This window comes from Cyprinus carpio, chromosome A23, assembly GCF_018340385.1.
Source record: "Cyprinus carpio isolate SPL01 chromosome A23, ASM1834038v1, whole genome shotgun sequence".
Lineage (NCBI taxonomy): Eukaryota > Metazoa > Chordata > Actinopteri > Cypriniformes > Cyprinidae > Cyprinus > Cyprinus carpio.
The window spans coordinates 14097296-14119730 of record NC_056594.1 but is presented as its reverse complement, the minus strand read 5'-3'; the positions used below and the strand labels follow the sequence as shown (position 1 = coordinate 14119730).

At 37.0% G+C, this 22435-nt stretch overlaps 2 protein-coding genes across 2 annotated transcripts; both read left to right on the top strand.

The window, feature by feature from the left end:
- Positions 1–1413: 1413 nt before the first annotated feature.
- Positions 1414–11704, top strand: LOC109081253 (ADP-ribosylation factor 3). The gene is made up of 6 exons (XM_019096246.2): positions 1414–1570; positions 2611–2772; positions 2931–3041; positions 3828–3952; positions 4567–5739; positions 11438–11704. The coding sequence occupies exons 2-5, from the start codon at positions 2625–2627 to the stop codon at positions 4726–4728; spliced, it is 546 nt and encodes a 181-aa protein (XP_018951791.1). The 5' UTR covers positions 1414–1570; positions 2611–2624; the 3' UTR covers positions 4729–5739; positions 11438–11704.
- Positions 10483–22414, top strand: LOC109081251 (histone lysine demethylase PHF8). Its single transcript, XM_042713976.1, has 20 exons — positions 10483–10526; positions 11924–12009; positions 13070–13219; positions 13332–13473; positions 13854–14040; positions 14160–14322; positions 14433–14520; positions 14608–14714; positions 14817–14908; positions 15532–15621; positions 15711–16016; positions 16677–16768; positions 16863–17029; positions 17174–17259; positions 17343–17461; positions 17552–17901; positions 18007–18102; positions 18180–18289; positions 19871–20252; positions 20334–22414. Exons 1-20 carry the CDS (start codon positions 10483–10485, stop codon positions 20420–20422), a joined length of 2946 nt encoding a protein of 981 aa, XP_042569910.1. The 3' UTR covers positions 20423–22414.
- The last annotated feature ends 21 nt before the right edge of the window (positions 22415–22435 follow it).

Sequence of the window (22435 nt, the reverse complement as noted above, 5' to 3'; positions counted from 1 at the left end):
TCCCACCTCAACCCCCGTCCCAGCTCTCTGCTCCCAACTCTACCCACTGTAGCCTCTCCTGCCCACCCCATAACCCCCAAAACTCCCAGTGCACACAAACACAGCACTCCCCCCCATACAGCACTCCACCCTATAATCTGGTGTGCAGCTGCAAGCATCTGCTCCACTCCCTCTTTCTTTCCCTAACCACTGAATTGATAAACACATCGATCATAAAGCCACTGACACACGGTGGACCATGTGAAGCAACACGGGAACAGAGTTTCCTTTTCATCTGGACTAGGTCTGGGCAGGCACAGTGTGCTTAATTACTGTTTAAAATGCAAATGCAATATTGATGCATGAGAAAGAGCACCACATTATGAATAAGCCCCATTTGATTGATCATGTCATGATTACTTGTAATGTTCAGTTTAACCGTATAATCTTTACTCAATACAGAGTGATCTTTTGCTTATTCTCTGCTGATAATCTGGCATGCATCTACTGAGTAATTTGGCAGCCTGCAGAAATCAGCTACTTGCTGCCAAGTTCTGTAATTTGGCAGCATCTAGCAGGTTACTTATTCATTAGGTTCAGTCATAGCTGAATAATTAATCACAATATGGAAATGTGCTTCCAAACACTTGCAGCAACAGATCCTTCAGTCGTAAATTAGCACATAATGCACATTTCAGGAGGAAACTTCTTCAAAATGTTTACTCATTATTGAGACATGAGACTAAACACGTAACACAATTTTGCCGGACAACTTTACCAGAGTAACATTTCTGATATGATTTAGAGATCATGAGAATGTACTTTACATAAATGTACCGTTTTTATTCTTATTGTTATTTTTATGCATCATTTTTGTCAATACTGTTAGATATTTATGAAACATATATAAATAGATATTTATCATGTAACATCAAAATCTGCTTTCAGGTCCTGAAGGTCACATTTCACCAGTTATGAGTTTTTTTTTTAAACTAAATGTGTGTGTGTGTGTACATGTTTTTCTATCTTGGTGGGGAATTAAACCTGAATACAGACTGACACATGGCGACTTGTGTCACCATGGGGACCTAAATTGAGGTTCCCATGGGAAACAAATTTATAAATCATGTAGAATTATTTATTTATTTATTTATTTATTTATTTATTTTTGAGAATGTAAAAATGCAGAAAGTTTTCTGTGAGGGGTAGAGTTGGTGTATGGCTATAGAATATACGTTTTGTACAGTATAAAAACCATTACGCGTCTCCACAAGTATAGTAAACCAGACGCGCGCGTGTGTGTGCGAGCGTGTGTGCGCGCGCGCTCATATTTTCTGTCACAACCATTAACAACACATTGGTTTTTAGATAACTGAAAGTAGCAATGCTTGTAGGTAAATACTTAATAATCTTCTTCTGGGTTCATACAGACCACCGCTTGCAGGAGTTTCATTCATTGACATTTTGAATGTACAAACCAGGATGCGCTTCGATGATATCGCGAGATCTTTAAGACTCTCCTGACTAGTCCGCTGATGTCGTCGCGAGAACGGAGTGACTTGCGTGAAATTATCCGGTGTTGTTCTTCGAGGTGAGTAAGGATGTTGCAAAACGTAAAAAATATGGTATAATTTCGTCTAAAATAGATTAGACATTGTTGGCGTATTTATATATGTTATTATTTACATTAAATAGCGGAGCAATTTATAATTTGTCAATATGCAGGTCGGCTCTTGCTGCTATAGCATCTCTACGTCGTGACAAAAATAAAAGGTGTTAACATTAGACGTATAAACAGTATCACTGTCTAATGTGACATGAGAAGGCATTTCTGTCTTATGAATGATACAACGGGATGCGAGCATCCTTGCGTATTCATTAGCAGCCCACATACAGTATGTGTAGGCTGACATTAGAAATCATTTCTCATATCAGGGTTCTCTGATCTTAAATGATTGTTTCCATTTGCCAGTGTGTTAAAGCCGGCTAATTCTGAAAGCTGAATGTGATTAGATCTGGGCTTCAGTAGTTCTGTTGGATTAAAATCATGATACAAGTCAACAGGCTCAGATTTTCTGGCATTTGCATACTACACTCATGATGTTGATGTCATCACTATTTTATGGAGGATGAAGAATCTCTCTTCCTGACAAACACATTAAGAGTCACATCTCATGAATCTGTCCATTGGCACCTCTCATTCTGTCAATCAGCACCTAAAAAAGCAATACTTCAACTTTAAACAATACTTTAAACTGTGTTTTTTGAAAAGCAATCATCATACTGGACTTTTAATCTGTATGAACTGTATGTAACTTTTATATTTTTCCAAATGCAAAGTAAGCTTTGTTCATATTATAAATGAAATTTCTGTAACTATTTTTTATTTTATTTTGTCCAGCCAGAGTTAAAGATCATAGATGTATTAATCATTAAGATTGCAGAAGGATTTCTAGAAGTTTTAAAAGAGGAACATTGGCATATATGTAATGAATTAGATGAAGATAAGAGAGTACAATGTGGTAGCATGTGTTCTTTTTGAAAGAGCCAGTGTTTTAACTGGAAGTATGACAGTTGCATGTGTCAATAAAAAAAAATGACCATAGATTTTCTCTTTTGATGTTTGTAAAGGCTAACCAGCTATCATGGGGAACATTTTTGGCAACCTTTTGAAGAGCCTCATTGGGAAAAAGGAGATGCGGATTTTAATGGTCGGGCTGGATGCAGCTGGGAAGACCACAATCTTGTACAAACTGAAGCTGGGAGAGATAGTGACTACCATTCCTACTATTGGTGAAACACATTTTTAGACTTGTTAAAATGTTAAATGTTAAATTGCTTGGTTATTATTGTATTATTTTCCTCTTGCAAAGAGACAAAGGCATTGATTTCATGTTTTAAGAGTCTGGCCACTGTATAATTTGTGTGCCATTGTGTTTTCTTGTTATTAGGTTTTAACGTGGAGACTGTTGAGTATAAAAATATCAGTTTTACAGTGTGGGATGTTGGTGGCCAGGACAAAATCCGACCTCTGTGGCGTCACTACTTCCAGAACACACAAGGTGAAAGAGGACTCATACACACACTTACACACTCTAAAAACAAACAGGATTTTGTGTCAGACAGAGCCATGATGAATAGCCAACGGATGTGACATAAACTAAACCCTACTGGTATTTAAAAAGGAAAAACATATATACCTATCTTTCTAAATTTAAAAAAAAAAAGTTTTTTTATTTTGAAAAATCTCATCAAGGCTCCATATATTTGATCAAAATTACAGTAAAATTGTAAAATATTATTACAATTTAAAATAGCTGTTTCCTGTTGTAATACATTTAAAAATGTAATTTATTCCTGTGATGGTAAAGCTGAATCTCGTGATCCTTCAGAAATCATTCTAATATGCTGATTTGGTTCTCAAGAAACATTTCTTATTATCATCAACACTGAAAACAGTTGTGCTACACTTTTTCAGGATCCTATAAATGAACAGAAAGTTTACAGGAACAGCATTTATTTGAAACAGAAACCATTTGTAATGTAATAAATATATTTACTGTCACTTTTAATCAATGTAAGGTGTCCCTGTTGATTAAAAAAATTAATTTCTCAAAACAATGTACTGACCCCAAACCTGTTTCAATAGGAAATACATCAACACAGAAACAAAGAAAACAGTACGTCTCAAGTTTTATCATTTGATCATTAATGCTTCTTAATAAATTTAGCATTGAAATTAGAATTGAGATCTTATATTAGGGTCCACAAGGATCTTTATTTTTTCTTGTTATTAATTACTAACTTTCTATAACCACATTTCACATAATTTCCAATGTATTTTGAAGGTCTCATCTTTGTGGTGGACAGCAATGACCGTGAGCGAGTGAATGAAGCCAGAGAAGAGCTGATGAGGATGCTGGCTGAGGATGAACTGAGAGACGCGGTACTTCTTGTATTTGCCAACAAGCAGGCAAGAGCTTCCTCGTGCTTCTGCTGTTTTCTTCAAACCTCAAACAGTTCATTGATGTTAGCATTGCATCCGCTGTCTACCCATTTTAAAGCAGCCCTAGTATGTGCATCAGTTTCTGTAATGTATGTGGCAATTTGTTGAAGATGGAAACATAGCTGCAGTAACATTCTGTATGGTTGTAGTTCGTTAGTTCATCCAGGCAATGTTTGTTAGACAGAAAATTTCGGGTCGGGTCTGTAGGTGTTTGCCTCATCTTCCAGATGGCAGAGGTGAAAGCGGGCTATTTTTTGGGCTGGATGGGCTCTCTGATGATTTGGAGAACAGTGGCTGTTGAGGTCTGCCACTGATGTGTTGAGCAGTTTTAACCACCCGCTGAAGGTCTCTCTGATCTGATGATGTGCAGCTGCCGTATCTTAATGAGCAGCAGTAGGTCATGATGCTCCCAACACTGAATCTAATGGAGGCTTCTCAGTGTGTGCAGGGATTATAGTCACTGGTTCCAGGGAAATGAGTTCATGAAAAAAGTTCACGGGAAATCGTCTATGATGAGGGCATGCCATATGTATATAAATAGTAAGATATGTAGTTGTGTCTGTTTCTCTCTCACTCCCCAGGATCTGCCAAATGCCATGAATGCTGCAGAAATCACAGATAAGCTGGGTCTCCACTCCCTGCGCCATCGTAACTGGTACATCCAGGCCACTTGTGCCACCAGTGGAGATGGTTTATATGAGGGCCTGGACTGGTTGGCCAACCAGCTCAAGAACAAGAAATGAGAAGCAGAAGCAGACCGGATCCAAGAGGAGCTGGTGTAGATGAAGAGTCACCTGAGTGGCAGCTCATCAGGGAGCACCAATGGTTTCCAAGTTTATTTCATTCTGTTTACAAGCCGAGACCAACAGGAGCCGGGTCATTTCAGACCATTTAACCCCTCGCTATGTCCCACGTAACAGATCCGTGAGATGATTGGGGAAGCACCCATGATTCATATTCATATTTACTAGTGAAGATAGACATGTTTTGCTATTCTCATGTGATTTAAACATCTCAGTTTCTTGTGTCTCTACACTGTAAATATATAAAAGACAGTAATGGGGAATGTTAATACTGTGGGAGTTACTTAAATGCAGGTCATTTAAACTATATTAACAGCACTGATAGATGAGAAACCTGTTGATTCAGTTTCCCGAAATATTTAAGTAAAATAAAGTGAAATGTTAACACAATGAAAAAAAACGTTGTGCTTTTTGCTACAGTGGTGTTGTTTTACTACTGAAAATTAAATATGCATTGTGATTTATTATTAGCATATCAGCCAGACTTCATGACTGTCAGTGTTACAGACAAAGTGGTGATGATGCTGTTATTGCATGTATTCACACCATAACCAGCGTTTCTGCACAGGTTGGTGAGCAAGCTTTGGTTAGTGCTGGATGTAAATAGATCCGAATGTAGAGCTCTTGTCTTGGCATGCACATTTTGCAAACGATTAAATAGCACATTGTTCCGTGTGCACGAACTGTTTCTTTTGTGCTTATATTGTTCACTACCCAAGCTGCTGTTATGTTGTGTAGCTAATTGCATTTGTTTCACCCATTGTATCCGCTGCTCTTGCACGCTGTTCGTCTGTGTCGTGCCGTGTATACATGCACACTGATTGTGTCCTTGCATTCATGTTAGTTACTTTTTGCTAGTGTTGTATGGGCAGACCTGAGGAGCTGAACAAGAGTTGATCTCTATAGACCTTGACTGGAAAGAGTGTCAAAGCGACTTTACAGTAGACGCAGGTACTAATAGACTCAAGTATTTTATGGCTGTGTGTATATGCTCATGAATGACTAAGTGTGTTTATATATTACACACTTAATAAAGTATGCACTTATAGGTCATTTCATGTGAATATCTATTATTTGTTGTAGTCCTGTGTCCATACATTTTTTTTTTTTAATGTTCCTTACATTGAGATACTATGGAGAAAATTTAGCAACCATTAAAATCATGTTGCCTATAAATACTTTTTTACAAAATGAAAACTGAAAATCCAAAAATACTATTTTAGTATATACAAACACGATTCCAAAAAAGTTGGGACACTGTACAAATTGTGAATAAAAATGGCATAGATGATATATATCAAATGTTTAAACTGAGAAAAATTTATCATTTTAAGGGAAAAATAAGTTTACTTTAAATTTCATGGCATCAACACATCTCAAAAAAGTGAAAAATAAGTTGATTTTAAATCTGTGTGACATCCCCTCTTGTTTTTATAACAGTCTGCAATTGTCTGGGGACTGAGGAGACAAGTTGCTCAAGTTTAGGAATAGGAATGTTGTCCCATTCTTGTCTAATACATGCTTCTAGTTGCTCAACTGTCTTAGGTCTTCTTTGTTGCATCTTCCTCTTTGTGATGCACCAAATGTTTTCTATGGGTGAAAGATCTGGACTGCAGGCTGGCCATTTCAGTACCCGGATCCTTCTTCTACGCAGCCATGATGCTGTAATTGATGCAGTATGTGGTCTGGCTTTGTCATGTTGGAAAATGCAAGGTCTTCCCTGAAAGAGACGATGTCTGGATGGGAGCATATGTTGTTCTAGAACTTGGATATACCTTTCAGCATTGATGGTGCCTTTCCAGATGTGTAAGCTGCCCATGCCACATGCACTAATGCAACCCCATACCATCAGAGATGCAGGCTTCTGAACTGAGCGCTGATAACAACTTGGGTTGTCCTTGTCCTCTTTAGTCTGGATGACATGGCGTCCCAGTTTTCCAAAAAGAACTTTCCATTTTTTTCCACAGTCCATTTTAAATTAGCCTTGGCCTGATCCACTTCTGGATCAGGTTTAGATACGGCTTCTTTTTTGACCTATAGAGTTTTAGCCAGCAACGGCGAATGGCACGGTGGAATGTGTTCACCAACAATGTTTTCTGGAAGTATTCCTGAGCCCATGTTGTGATTTCCATTACAGTAGCATTCCTGTATGTGATGCAGTGCCGTCTAAGGGCTCGAAGATCACGAGCATCCAGTATGGTTTTCCGGCCTTGACCCTTACGCACAGATTTTCACAATTTTTCTCTGAGAAACTCCTTTCTGATATTGCTCCACTATTTTTCGCCGCAGCATTGGGGGAATTGGTGATCCTCTGCCCATCTTGACTTCTGAGAGGTACTGCCACTCTGAGAGGCTCTTTTTATACCCAATCATGTGCCAGTTGACCTAATAAGTTGCAAAATGTCCTCCAGCTGTTCCTTATATGTACATTTAACTTTTCCATTCTCTTATTGCTACCTGTCACAACTTTTTTGGAATGTGTAGCTCTCATGAAATCCAAAATGAGCCAATATTTGGCATGACATTTCAAAATGTCTCACTTTCAACATTTGATATGTTATCTATATTCTATTGTGAATAAAAATATAAGTTTATGAGATTTGTAAATTATTCCATTCCTTTTTTACTCACAATTTGTACAGTGTCCCAACTTTTTTGGAATCGGGTTTGTAAATAATACTAGAATAACACTGTTGTCGACTAGGCTTTTTCATTTATTACACTCCAAAATGTTTAAATATGGTCAAATAATTAAATATATATTAAACAATACCAAATAGTTTAGTCTACTTGTGTATTTTTATAAACCATACTAGATAATATTTCATTAAATCATTACCTTCAACGTGTTATAGTGTTATAGTATTTATTATTTATATTTTGAATTACAGCTTTTATTTCATATTTTCAGTTTTCATTTTAGTTTTAGTTCAAGTTTATTAAATTTGTCATGTGCTTTTGTCATCTTTATTATTAGTTTTTGCTTTTTTAATGTCCATTTAAGTTGTAGTCCATTTAAGTAAATTTCTTTCTCTTTTTTTTTAGAAGTTTTCTTTAAATCTTTTCTAAATTATTTTAGTTCTAATGTTTTTTAAATATAATTATATAAAATTATGATGATCTTAACAGTTTAGTTTTGGCTAAAAATAACACTGATTCCATTAAATCAAAGTCAGTAGTATTTACATACATGACAGGTGCTTGTGCTCCACAAAGTAAAAATTATGGGAAAAACAACCACTCATTTCTTTCAGAACCAACCAAGTCTTTATAACAAAAATGAACCCACATGCCTGATGAAGTTCATCTACTATAATTGCTTCCATTCTGGGGTCTTTTTTTTTTTTCTTCCAGAATTCGGTTTACACACACAGCTTAGTCGCTTCAGTCATTTAGCGGTTTAGTGTGCAATTATAAAATTTGTTTCTGCATTCTGATAACTTTATCAGACACCACAGAATGTGATAAATCTTATCTTTGTGTGGTTTGTGAAAATTTCAGAGCATACTGAAAGCACTTCATCTGCTCTGTGTGAACACTTACGGCTCTTAGTCTCAGAAAAGCCTAGAAATAATAAGAAGGGAAGTCTGTTTGTTTAGCAAGATGCCCAGTACCTCACCCCCTTATTCTGTGGCAAAATCCCACACACCTCCCCGCCTGCCCTCACAGTGTGTGTCTCCAGGGGCGTGACAGCAGTATGTGGGTCAGGGCTGCTCCCTGGGTTGCCAGCCCCAATGGCCCCCTGCAGGCCGCTCATAATAGCGGCACCATGGCGGGTGCCATAGCTGGGATTCCCTCCCGTAACCGGGGCGCCCTCGCCCAGGGCACAGACTCACTGGCAGCAATGCTGCAATCAATTCATCAATCTGTGATGGGAGCGGTGACCACTGAACCCAGGCCAGCCCACCCCTCATCCAGGCCATGACCACCAGCAATGAGGCTGAGAAGTAGGACTGGAGAAATCAGGAGCTGGATTGCATACAGCTGATTATTTAGGGGGCTGATATTCAGTCACAGCAGACGGGCATAATGAGAGTTGTTTCACTTTGGGAAGGTCCTCAAAAAGTTTAAATTAATACATAGATTGTCAAGCATGAACAAGCAAGTACACACACACACACTTGAACACAATGATATGACATTTGGAGTGAGGCAGGGCTGTAGCCAGCAACATTGAAGGGAACACATCAACTCCAGATTAGTGGCTGTTCAATATGGCTTTTCAGTGACAATCCTGAAAAGGATCATCTTGAATATTTGATCACTTCCACCAAAATTTTAAAAGTAGCAAACATTAAAAAAGTTGTTGTTGTTGTTATTAAAAGTAGTAATAGTAGTTTTGCTCATTCAAACAGTAGCAAATCCAAAAAAAGTTAAATATTAATACAAAAATTTTGCTTATTCATGACCAACAAGTCCACTGAAATGGGTCAAAATGTGTTGTGATAATATACCAGGGAAATGTAAGTGATTTATGGACATGGGGGTGTTCAGTAGGTGATTATTACTGTCAGTTTAAATCTTTGTCTGTATTCCCTCAAAGTAACCATAATAGCTGTACAGAACAAAATAACCTCGAACCGATGAAGACATCCTTCATCATTTAGATGATGTCTCCATCTGCTGGACAACAAAATGTAGCGTTACATCCGTCTTCCAAGTCAAGTCAAGTTACTTTACTTTAATAACACTTTATATAGATAGTAACCAAAGCAGCTTTACAGTGACAAACAGGAAAACAGTTTGTCAATAATGAAAGAGGACAATAACAAAACAGTCAAATGTTCAGTTAAAGCCAGTTCATTGTTGATTCAGTGATGTCATCAAGCCAACAATATTGACAGAAATTAAGCTTCTCCAACAAAGAAAGCCACTCCTCATGGGCTCATATTTATTTTGCTTAAAATCTACCATGTAGTAACTACTGCACTGAGCTTTGCTGAAGAGAGGATATAACAGCCCTTCACAAAACTCACCTTGGCTTTACCCAATGTAGCACTATAGTACACTATGTAAACAATAATAGCAATAAAACTATGGAAACTGCAGTAAAAACTCTGCCATTAACGTAGTAGATTCATACATTCATATTCAGATAAACAAACCCTGTCATTTGTACATTTCTACATTTGTGTAGGCTATTTTTTATTATTATTATTATTATTATTATATTATTAATATTTTATTTTATTTTTAATTATTTTTTAATTTTTTTAAGCTATCTTAGCTACAAGAAATAATTTTTTATTTTTTTTAACTAGTTACATTGAGCTAACCATGGTGATGCGGAGCTACCAGAACCACTGCTAAATCAATCAATCAGTCAATCTTATAGTTACTATAGTGGCTATGAAGTGTTGTGGAGAATACATGCTCATCTGATGTCTCTGCCGTCCGAAGAAACAGCTACCGACATGCGAAGCAACTTTATTGTTCCCTCTCCCGCAGACAGCGGTCGCTGCACGGGCGGACTGGGATGGATTTATAGCACGGGAAATCGCTGCGTTATGAATTTCATAAAATCTTTGCTTTTCAGCTGTGGATTGTATTCTTTCGAGATTTTGCCAGATTTGTTTATTCACTCTCCTCTGTTAAATACGTAAGAACGGAAGAAGTGTATGATTTTTAGAAAACATATTGTTGTTTATAAAGCAGGCCGCCCAGGCCTCGGAGTTTCCTAAAATTTTGCCCGGCATGGTACGCTCGGCCCACGGGATACTCGCGGCTTTTGTCACCCGGTAAGACCCGTTAGCGTCGTTGGAAACAGCGCGCGCTGCAACAAGTTCTTTTGTTTTGCAATCGGTCGTATGATCCCAACTTCCATATTTCATATTTTAGGTACATTTGAGTTTAGATTAGTGAGCTTGCTCAGTAACGTGTCGTTGTTGGATTGTAAACACAAAGATTAGGCAGATCCACGTAGTTAGACGTTGACGAGCATGCTATGTTATTAGCAGCTAAGCTAGCACCTAGCTCTTGTGGTTCAACAAACAGTTTTCTGCTATCACAGACCGTGTTGCTAAATCAAAAACATTTCTTTTTAAATTAACAAATCCAGTGGACACAGTGAAATTAATTGTGCGTTGCACATAATAGCTTTTATAGTTATTAGCATCGTCCAAATGTAAGCTCTGCAGCTCTGAACTATCTGAATTAACTATAAACACTAAGATGAATAGTTACTCTTCGTGTAATTATTTTACTTATACGATTATTAATTACTTTTAAGCGGTCGCTTTCATAAATGTGCGGTTTATGCAACTATAATGCATAAATGTGTATAAAAGTGTTATGACTCGCATCTCAAAAACCTCTCTAGATCTAACCCAAAGTAAATGAATATCAGGACCAGATCGGCGATGCACAGATGGTTTAGGAATGATGTTTAATAATTTGCACATTTTGATCTTAAAATATATAATTATACCAGTTTTCGTCCTTTTGCCTTTATTGTATGAAGTCTTGTGTTAGAATGAATAGAAACTTGCTTAGATGGAGTCTCTTGACCATAATAAAGGCGGCAGGTGCATGGGTGTAGAACTTTAGCTAACCGCATAGAGCGCATGTAGTGTTATTTTCATTGCAGTTTCTGTATAAGAATTATCATTCTTCATTTTTCACAGCTAATTGTCCTCCACTCTTTCAACAGGTGCCGAACCATGGTATCCACCTAGTCCCCGGTTTGACTGCAGTGGTCGTAGTAGCGACGCATTTCTCATCTACGATTGACTGAGAGCTGTCGTCACTGCCAGCATACTTCTTATACAACACTTTACTGTGAATACAACAGTCTTGACTGCATTGCAAGCTGATTGGTGAAGCACTCTGAAGTGAAGCTGACTCTCCACATAGGCAACTAAGTGAACTGTGGTCCCCAAACAGAAGCAGTACCATATTACAAGACTTTTTTTTTTTTACATTAACATATTTGGCCAGAGACTTTACAATGGCATCTGTTCCAGTTTACTGCTTATGCCGTCTCCCTTATGATGTCACCCGGTTCATGATTGAGTGTGATGTTTGTCAGGATTGGTTTCATGGCAGGTGAAGATGCATTTTGTAAATTATAATTGAAAGCCGAATTGTTATCACCTTTGTTTTTTTTGCAGTTGTAATGTTTTGTTTTTTCTTGTAGTTGTGTTGGTGTGGAGGAAGACAAAGCGGCAGATATTGACCAGTATCACTGTCCTAACTGCCAGGTGACACATGGACCCTCTGTCAGTAAGTGCCGCAAATACTGCATAATAACTGGCATTTTGTTGACTTGTAGATGAAATGCATTTGTTTTATTTTCATAAAAAATCACTATTTAAGAGTGCTTGGATAACTCTGACTTAATGTGTATCCTGTGTTATTTTACTATCATTGAGATACTATTATAGTTGTATTAATATTTTGAATCTGTTATATATACAGTGCCTATAAAAAGTATTCATACCCCTTAATTTTTTTCACGTTTTGTGATTTTGCAGCCTTATGTTAAACTACCTTAACTTCCCCACCCCACCACATCAATCTATACTCCATACACCGTAATGACATGCAAAAAACAATGTCTGTGTAGTTTATTCATTTTTATTTCAGTTTTAATTGTATTTATTTTTAGTATGTTAAATTACAATGAGAATTGTAACCTTGGTAACTAGCTGAAATATATATTTCCGTTCATGCTGATTTTGTTTTAAATTATAAAAAGGTTTATTTATGGTATTAACATTAGTTACAGTTGTATTTAACCATAATAACTTGAGACAGACAAATAATTCATCAAGCGCAGGTAGGGATGAAAATAGACCATTTACAACCTCATTGTGGAACACAAACACAATGTAAATACAATTTTAAACCTTTAAAGTAGCTCAGAATGGACATCCAAATGTGTGAGCTTGCACAAATTTGATTAGTAACTATGATATTTGTTTCCCTCTCAGTGCGCAAACGTCGGGGGGCTATTAAACACTCTGATGCAGGAGTGGGGAGAGACTCAGGACGACCTGTGAAGACGGGCAGTGCTCAGTTTGTCAGAGAGCTACGCAGCCGCACTTTTCCCAGGTACGGTCACAGGACGATTATTTATTGCCAGGTCCAAATTAGGCCTCTAGGTGACCTTACTTTCTTAACCCAGATTCATTTAGCTCTGATCAGACTTTAAGCTATGATTCACACCATTCAGCTTTGGCTAGCAATCTGTGGTGTTTTTGGATTTTGAAAAGTTGTTAGAAAGATGAGTATGCTGGAAAACGTATTTGACTTTTTATTTGTTTCTGTTTATGCTGATGAGTCCTGCTAAAGCCGACTGGGGCCCAGCTCACGGTTGAGTTTCTAGAGGAGCGCTCCTTTAGCGTCCCAGTCCTGGTCCTCAGGAAAGATGGTCTGGGCATGAATTTGCCCCCGTCGTCTTTCTCTGTGTCAGATGTAGAGCATTATATCGGTAAATAACTCTAATCACATCTGCATTGCCATGCTATGCTACCTTCTCAGTAGTGTGTTTGTGATTTTGTTATTTTTAGATGGGAATGTAATGTTTTACTATTGCTTTATAGGTTCTGACAAGGAAATTGATGTGATTGATGTCAACCGCCAAGCAGACCTGAAGATGAAACTGGGAGAGTTTGTCGAGTACTACAACAGCCCAAACAGAGACAGAGTACTCAATGTGATCAGCTTAGAGTTCTCAGACACTAGGTATGTTTTTTTAGGGATGTGCAAATTTACATCTACAACTGTCCATCTGAATGTGTACGGCTGTAGCAGTGGTGCTTTGAAGTCATCATGAAATGGAAATTCACCCTTTATTGATCTTATTGTGATTGAATCATCCATAAACCCCGCCCCTTTCATACAATCAATCACAAGTTAGAGTTCAGATCTGCTTCTGTCCAATCTACAACCAATCGATTGATTAAGGCCTTGCCCTGTATTTTTCTTGATAATGGGTTTCACTTAAATGTATGTCACAATACAGAAGAAAAGATCTGTTTCCGTTACATCACAACTTCAGATCGGTTCGAAGGTGTAACTTTTCTAAGAGGATAACCTTGCAAACTTTCTTATATTCTTTGTAGGTTGTCAAATCTAGTGGAGACACCAAAGATTGTGAGGAAGCTGTCATGGGTGGAGAACCTCTGGCCTGAGGAGTCTATTTTTGAGAGGCCTAATGTGCAGAAATACTGCCTGATGGGAGTGAAGGACAGTTACACAGACTTTCACATTGACTTTGGTGGAACTTCTGTGTGGTATCATGTTCTCCGGGTTAGTTGTTTTCTAGAAGTCATATGCAGTGGAAAATAGCGGAGAAAGAGAATGACTCATCATCATGCTTTGTCCTCCAGATGAAAGTGGTCATATGTATTTCCTTTTATGCGTGTCAGGGTGAGAAGATCTTTTACCTCATTCGTCCCACTGCTGCTAACCTGTCGCTTTTTGAGCGCTGGAGTTCATCCTCCAATCAGAATGAGCTGTTTTTTGGGGACCAGGTAGACATGTGCTACAAATGTTCACTAAAGCAAGGAAACACCCTCTTCATCCCAACAGGTACTATCTCTGTTTCTCCCAGATTTATTGTTTTGATGTCCCCGTGTGACTGAGAAATTACAATTTGATTAATAATGGTGTTTCTTTGTGTGATAATAATCTGCTGTCAGGGTGGATTCATGCTGTTCTGACTCCTGTGGACTGTTTGGCATTTGGGGGAAATTTTCTACACAGCCTCAACATTGACATGCAGCTTCGGTGAGATGATGCTTCTGTTTGTCTCCTTAGTAGTATTGTATTGTACTGGGCTTTTTCATTGGTCATTCTTTTCTTTTTTTCTGTCAGAGCGTATGAAATAGAAAAAAGAGTGAGTGAGGAAGACTTGTTCAGGTTTCCGAACTTTGAGACTGTGTGCTGGTATGTTGGCAAGCATCTGCTGGACACCTTCAGAGGTGAGGTTTCTCCTTATAAAGCAAATGGCTCTTTTTTCTTTTTGTTTTAGTACAGCATTCTTTCATGTACTGTAATTTTTCTGTTTTTCCAATCCACTTTAGGTCTAAGAGAGAATCGACGGCATCCTGCCACATATTTGGTCCATGGAGCCAAAGCTCTCAATAATGCTTTCCGCAGCTGGACACGGAAGGAAGTACGTTTAATTATGTTAGATGTAGGAGTGGTGATTAATAGGGGTTATATGATATATTTGTATATTTTAAGTCAAGTGGAAAAAAACATTCAGTTGATTTTCATTTCCTTGAATCAGTTAAGTGTTTCAGTGAGTTTATTCAAAACTTTAATTCAGTAATTAATGTGCATCATTACTCTAAAATGTTTGATTAATAGGTTGATTAATATTGCTTGTAATTGAAGAATTTAAATGAAAATAATGAAATATATTTTCATTGTGTTCATTTAGTAAAAAAGTATGTTGCAACCCAGATTTTACTGTTTTATTTGTAATTTTTAATACATTATTACTGTGTAATCAGTTTGACCGAAATGTTTATTGGAAAAAAACTCCATTTTGAATATTAGATTTATATTGAATTTTGTCAAAAGGCTAAAAAAAAATAGAAGAATTTGAGATATTTGATATCTATCTTGAATGGCATGCTAAAAATTTCAAATATTTGTCTTTACATTGTTGTCTACCATCATAAATCGCTTCATTGCAGTGATGAGACAGAGTTTATATTGGTTGTTTTGTCTATATATATATATATATATTTTATTATTATTTAAAAACATTTTTTTTTTTTCCCTTCTCAGTCCCTGGCTGAACATGAACATGAGATACCAGAGACTATAAAGACCCAGCAGCTAGTGAAGGATCTGGCTAAGGAGATACGCCTAGTTGAGGTGAGAGTAGCTCTGGGTTAGATAAAAGAACCCAAAGAAAAAAATCTATAAATTTTTGTCTTGCATCTGAATTTGTGTCTCTTTTGCAGGATATCTTCCAGCAGAACATCGGCAGGAGTGGGACACCATTTGGTGGCTCTCAGGGTCTTCCCTCTCCTCACCCCAAAGCTCCATTAAACACATCCCTCACTTTTGGCCAGCACCCTGGTAAAAAGAAAGGCCCCAAGCTGAAGGATGGATTTGGAGGAGGGGGTGTAGGCCTTCCAGGAGCTAAGAAAAAGAGCCAAAAAGGCAAAGAGATAAAAACAGAAGCTGGAGAGCTGGACCTGCTGGAGATCCATACTAAACACACGCTCAAGAAGTTCCAGCCAGGGTGCAAAGTAAAAAAGAACAAGGTAAAGTTTACAATACATTTATTAACCATTATTATGTTTATAAAATTATCGTTCAAAAGTTTGAGGTCAGTAAGAATTTTTTTTGTTTTAAAGAAAGTAATAATTTTATGCAGTAAACATGCATCCAATTGATCAAAAGTGGCAGAAAAGTTATTATGTTTATAAAATTATCGTTCATGAAACATTTATTTAAAATTGTAGTAATATAATATATTACTATAATATAAAAAGTAATTTGGTTTAAATAAATGTAGGTTTTGAGCATAAGATACTTACCGATTTCAACCTTTTGAACAGAAGTGTACAGAATATTATTGTGGTTATGATTGATTATTATTTTATATTCTCTGTTTCGTATATGTGTGTTATATTTTTTATATTTTGCTTTATTATTTATGATTTGTTTTTTAATTTTTATTTATGTATGTTATATTATTACATTTTCCTTTGAAAAAATGTATCACCGTTTCCAATATGTATGTATATATATATATATATATGTATGTATATATGTATGTATGTTGTGTGTGCTGTATATTCTGTCTGATATATTATTACATTTTCCTTTAAGTAAATTAGTTTTACAAATGTTTATTTTATGTTATACTTTTGAAAGCCGAAAAACTAGTACTGTTATGTTATACTTTTTTTACTTTTCAGCTTGAGCTGCCTAATGACTGTCTAGATGATTTTGAAGAGAAGATCAACAAGAGCAAGCTTAAGCTTGTGCTGACTAATGGAAAGATACAAGGGTAAAACTGTTATCTACTCCCATTTCCCTGAAAAGAGTTCTTAATGTTATGTGATGACACTTGTTTTTAATACCTCTTCTTCTTCCTCTCTTAGGAAGAAGGGTCGTGCTGGCAGTGCAAATGGAGCCGGGAGTTCACTTCAGCAGTTCCAGCCCCACATGGCTACTTTGTCTGACTTTGACTCAGAAGACGAGCTTCAGATTGATGAAACCCCTCCACCTCGCCGTAGACCGTCTCTATCTAGCAAGAAGAAATTAGCTGGTAAAGGATTTCTCCCATTTATTGATCATGCTTTCATGATTTCTTTGTTTACGCATCATTTACTCACCTTTATATCACTCCAAACCCATAAGGCTTGCTTTTAAATATAATAACAGTAATATCTTGGCTCAATGGTCTCATTAGGTCTACCAAGGAAACTGCCTCGGGCCAAACCATGCAGCGACCCCCACAGAATCCGTGAGCCAGGAGAAGTGGACTTTGATATTGAGGTATGCAAGTCTCTTATAGGCAAGCTTAAGATTCCTCTCTAGGTGTCTGGTTGTCACTGGTTTTATATCTCGCTGTTAAATAGGAGGATTACACCACAGATGAGGAGATGCTTACAGTGCAGGGTGTAAAAGGCGGAGCAGGCGGGATTTTAGACTTGCTCAAGGCAAGCAAACAGGTGGCGGGTCTTGATTCTGCACTGAGGTACTTCACACGCACACTTCTTATATTACATGCTAATCATTACTAGCCTTTATCTCAAAGTAAAATATGTAGCTATGTACTCGCTGTTAGGCTCAATTCTACTAATTTTCGCCTTATCATGAAGGAGGAAGCACCAGCCTCCCCCAGCACCCGTGATGCTATCCAGGGCATGCTCTCGATGGCCAACCCTCCATCATCCTCATCCTCTTCCTCCTCCTCCTCTCCTCTATCTATCTCTGGAGGAGGTGAGATGCTGGGGCTTATAAAGGAGAAAGGAGGGAGAGCTGGGTGGATAAGTGGAGTCAAGAAGAGTGAGAAAAAGACCACATTTCAGAGGCCAGGAAAACGGCCTGTCAAACGACCAGCACGGCACCTCAGTGATGAAGAAAGCTTGGATGAACAGGAGACCTTGGGTACCTGTTTTAAAGACTCTGATTATGGTGAGTTCACAGATTCTTGAACATTTATACCAGTGTTCTTAGCAGAGGAAATACTGCAACCCACAGTGATTCTGTTTAAAGGAGAATTTCCACCCTTTTCTACAGTGTATCCATCACTAGAATCTGACGAGGAGGATCACATAAGCAAGTCCAAAATGAAAAGAAAGCGAAACTGGGATGATACACCCTGGAGTCCTAAAGGTATCTGCATTTATGATTTTGTAGCATTTTTTTTTTTTCTAAACTGTTCTAAACCTCATGTCTTCACACATCCTCAGCTCGTGTGACCCCTACACTTCCTAAGCAGGAGCGGCCGGTGAGAGAGGGTGCAAGGGTGGCTTCTGTAGAAACTGGACTTGCAGCTGCTGCTGCCAAATTGGCACAACAGGTGAGCTTTTGTCCCACACTATGCCAGAACTTCTATAGATGTGGACCATTACATACCATTACTTTGGATGAGCATCTTTAAAGGGATAGTTCACCCAAAAATTAAAATTGTCATTAATTACTCACCCTCATGTCTTTCCAAACCTGTAAGAACTTTGTTCTTCTTTGGAACACAAAATAAGATATTTTTGATGAAATCCGAGAGCTTTCTGACCATCCATAGATAGCAAGGGTCCTACCATGTTCAAGGCACAGAAAAGTAGTAAGAACATCGTCAAAATGGTCCATGTGACATCAGTGGTTCAACCGTCATTTTACAAAGCTACGAGAATTTTGGTGCCTAAAGAAAACAAAAATGACAGATTTATTTAACAATTGTTCTCCCCCAAATTACCATCACCAGCCATTTTTTAGAGTAACACGACGCATGCGCGTGATGCTGCTGACGTAGAACATGCATGTGCCTTGTTTACGAGTAGAGGAAAGCACGCGCGTACATTGTGTTACGGTAGATGATAACTTGGGAGAGAATAATTATTGAATAAAGTTGTTATTTTTGTTTTGTTTTTTGAGCACAAAAAGTATTATCATAGCTTCAGAAAATTAAGGTTAAACCACTGATGTCGCATGCACTATTTTATCGATGTTCTTGGTACCTTTCTATGCCTTGAACGTGATAGATCCCTTGCTGCCTATGGAGGGTCAGAAAGCAAAAATATCTTATTTTGTGTTCTGAAGATGAAGGAAGGTCTTACGGATTTGGAACGACATGAGGGTGAGTAGTTAATGACTGAATTTTCATTTTTGGGTGAACTATCCCTTTAAAAGTGTTTATATAATTATTCAAGATATTCTTTAAATGTAGTCAATATTTGTTCATCAAAATGGCATCTAAATTTAGTCTTTGAAAAATAAAAATTTAGTTGACAAGGAACTAAAAAATTAAACTAAATATTAACTTTTTAAATGTATATGAAATTGCATATTGACTCTTAAAAACATGTAAAAACCTGATCTCCTGAAATAAAATTACGCTTTAGTTATTCATTGTCCATGTTTTATGTGTTTTAGTTCATTGTTGCAGAAAAAGTGCTGTCACAACATGATCTGCAGGTTCTGATTAGCATGTTTTGACTATAATTGGATTTTTAAAACAATCATTTTTTTCCATTTTGTTTTTCTACAAAAAACACTGCCATTAAACGAACACTATGGTTCAAAAGTTTGTAGTCATTAAGTTGGTTTGTATTTTTTTTAAATAAGTCTCGTGCTCAGACTCTGCATTTATTTAATCAAAAATACAATAAAAACTAATATTCTGTAATGTTACTACAATTTAAAATAGGTGTGCTGCTTAATATTTTTGTGGAATCTTACTGACCCCAAACTTTTGTATATAAACATGAATTTTTTTTGTCATATTTTCATCAATGCTTTAATTTAATAGAATTAAAATTATATAATTTTTGTCATTATGCTTAAGTTTTTGTCTTGTCTTTATCGCTGATCATCAAAAAACTTTGTTTTCTCAGTATGTTCCTTGACAAGATTAACACTGAGCATCTTGTTACTTAAATGTCAGGAACAGCAGAAAACCATAACCAAGAGAAAATACACCAAGAAGAAGGTCCCTCAAGAGAAAGTACATTCTGCAGCTGCCCAGCTCCAGTGCCAGCCGGACTCTGCCCCTGTGTCTCCTCCTCTGCCCTCTGAGCCTCCTGTGGACTGCATAGTTGAGGAGAGGAGAGTGGAGGTGTACTCTGCTAGCCTGCTGGACCACGAGTACACAGCAGGACCAGGTCCGTTCAGCCCAGGGGGCCCAAGAGGAAGTGGTGCCATGGCCCCTGGCGTGTTCCTGACTTCAAGACGGCCCTCACTCTCTCCCCAAAACAGCAGCAGTTATTCTCCCTCTCTCCCCTCACCTGGAGGGCTGGCTACTCCAACGTCTGCAGGAGTGTGTCAAGGTAACTAGATTTAGCCTACATAACCCTTAAAAGAATAATTGTTTGGAATCACATTAAAAAATGTTTACTCTTCTTTCTCAGGAAAACGTCCGAAGAAAGGACTTGCTACGGCTAAACAGAGACTGGGAAAGATTCTGAAAATACATAGAAACGGCAAGCTTCTCCTGTAGTGTGATAATAAGGAGAGGAGACTGCAGGGAACAATAGAGGAGGAGAAACCGAATAAGGATCAGAGAGGACTTGAGTGATTTTGGTGTTAATTTATGTGACTGTTTTATGGTTAATGTTCTGCTAGCCTGGTTTTTATTTGCTTCATCGGGATGAAAAGTGAAAAGAATGAGAAAATTCAATTGAAATTAATTTAGCATGGTGTTTTAGAATAGAAATTCTATTTGAAAAGCAAATAGAGCTAAACGGACAGATACAATAATGGAGTGATGACTGTGTTGCTAATTGTTTTTCCATAATTTTCAGTACTCCACCTCTGAAATGAGCTCTGTACCCTTTGTTCCATAGTTATTGACTTAGTTTTAACATTGTATATTTCTAAGAAAAAAAGCTGAATGCTGAGGAGCACTTGATGTTAGATTAAATTGCCTAAAGCCATTGCAAACAAAAAGATTACATTGTTCAGAAGATCCCTGACTGGTTTATTTGAAAAATTGACTTCGCAAAAAAATAGCAAATAGGTTGTTGTTTGGCCTGAATTGTCAAAAGTCAATTTATAAATGTCACCCTTTCTCATAGCTATTTGTCCCGGTCCAGTCTCCTTCCGAAGCCATGCATATTATTTATTTACATGCTTCATTTAGTATCTATTCATATCAAATTATTTTATACCATAGTAGGCAATTTGATACACAATTGACCGTAATTGCGGTAGATTAAGTCCTGTAGTAATGTCTCTTTGCTTGTTAAAATGTTTTGACTGTAATACTAACACATTTTTATCAACAGTTGTATTTTAGATGTGTATATATTTTAAGTTTGTCTTGTTTTGTTTGTTTTCCACTTAGCATGGGCAGCATAGTGTCCTGTCACCATTTGGCCAGGGTTGTCTTTCCCATCTATAGTACAGCTCCATGTTTAATTGTAGCGATTGAGCTCAGTGGTGGGCACGTTTTAATGTAGTAATTGTAAAGAACACAGAAATTGGCTTTAGAGCGGTTTGAGATCATATGGCTGATTCAGTAGGTTCAGTGTACATATTTGGTGTTTTATTATTTTTTATTATTATTAACTTTTTTTCTTTAGAAAGAAAAAAAAATTGCATTGGAATCTTGTACAAAAATACCTGTTTTGGGTAAGTAACAGCATACGAGTTGTTTAGTTCAGTTTTATTTGTATAGGATAATTATGCTGTTATTTTTCATTGACGCTTATGATATTAGCAATGTGATGAAGTTAATGTATTCTATTGCTACTTCAATGTTATTGTTCATTTTATTTTTCCCCCACTTATCAATAATATTAATTTTAATGTCAATATACTTTAGTTTTGCTTTTTTATATAATACTCCATTCTAGAAGAGTAAAATGTAAAATGTTTTTGTAATTCTATGTAATGGCAACAGTTTTTTTTTTTGTCTTCTCCTTTGACCATTATGTCAGAACCAAAAAATATTGATAAATTAGTGGGCCAGTGTAAATATTATTTTAGTTTTTTCTTCTTCTTTTCCTCCCTTTAAAATGTCACGGATCTTGTCATCATGCTATCCAATTGTAGAAATTTGTTTTGAACGTGAAATAAGACAGTTGTTCGAATATTCTGGTAAAACTATTATTTTTAGATATTGTTTTCAGATGATTCTGAAATGATTCTGGACATTTTGGTAATATTTTGAGTTTTTTGTACATTTATTTAGTTTGTCATCATCTTCACATGCTACTTACACTCATATTTTACTAAACATCTGTGCCTTCAGTGAAGTACATAGTGAGCTCTCTTACTGAAACTGTGCATATCTGCACGTCTTTTGATACTAGATTTAGTTTAATGGCATCTTGTCTACTGAGATAGCTATTCAGGATTTCTGGCAATTGACAGTGAAAAACAGGAATGATGGGAAGCAAGATGTGCAACAAAGAAAGTGTTCAAAAACCTCAAAATATGCGAGGACTGACTTTTAAATATGTTCTTATTAAAACTTACATTTACTTAAGTTATTCTCTTCTTTATCTTT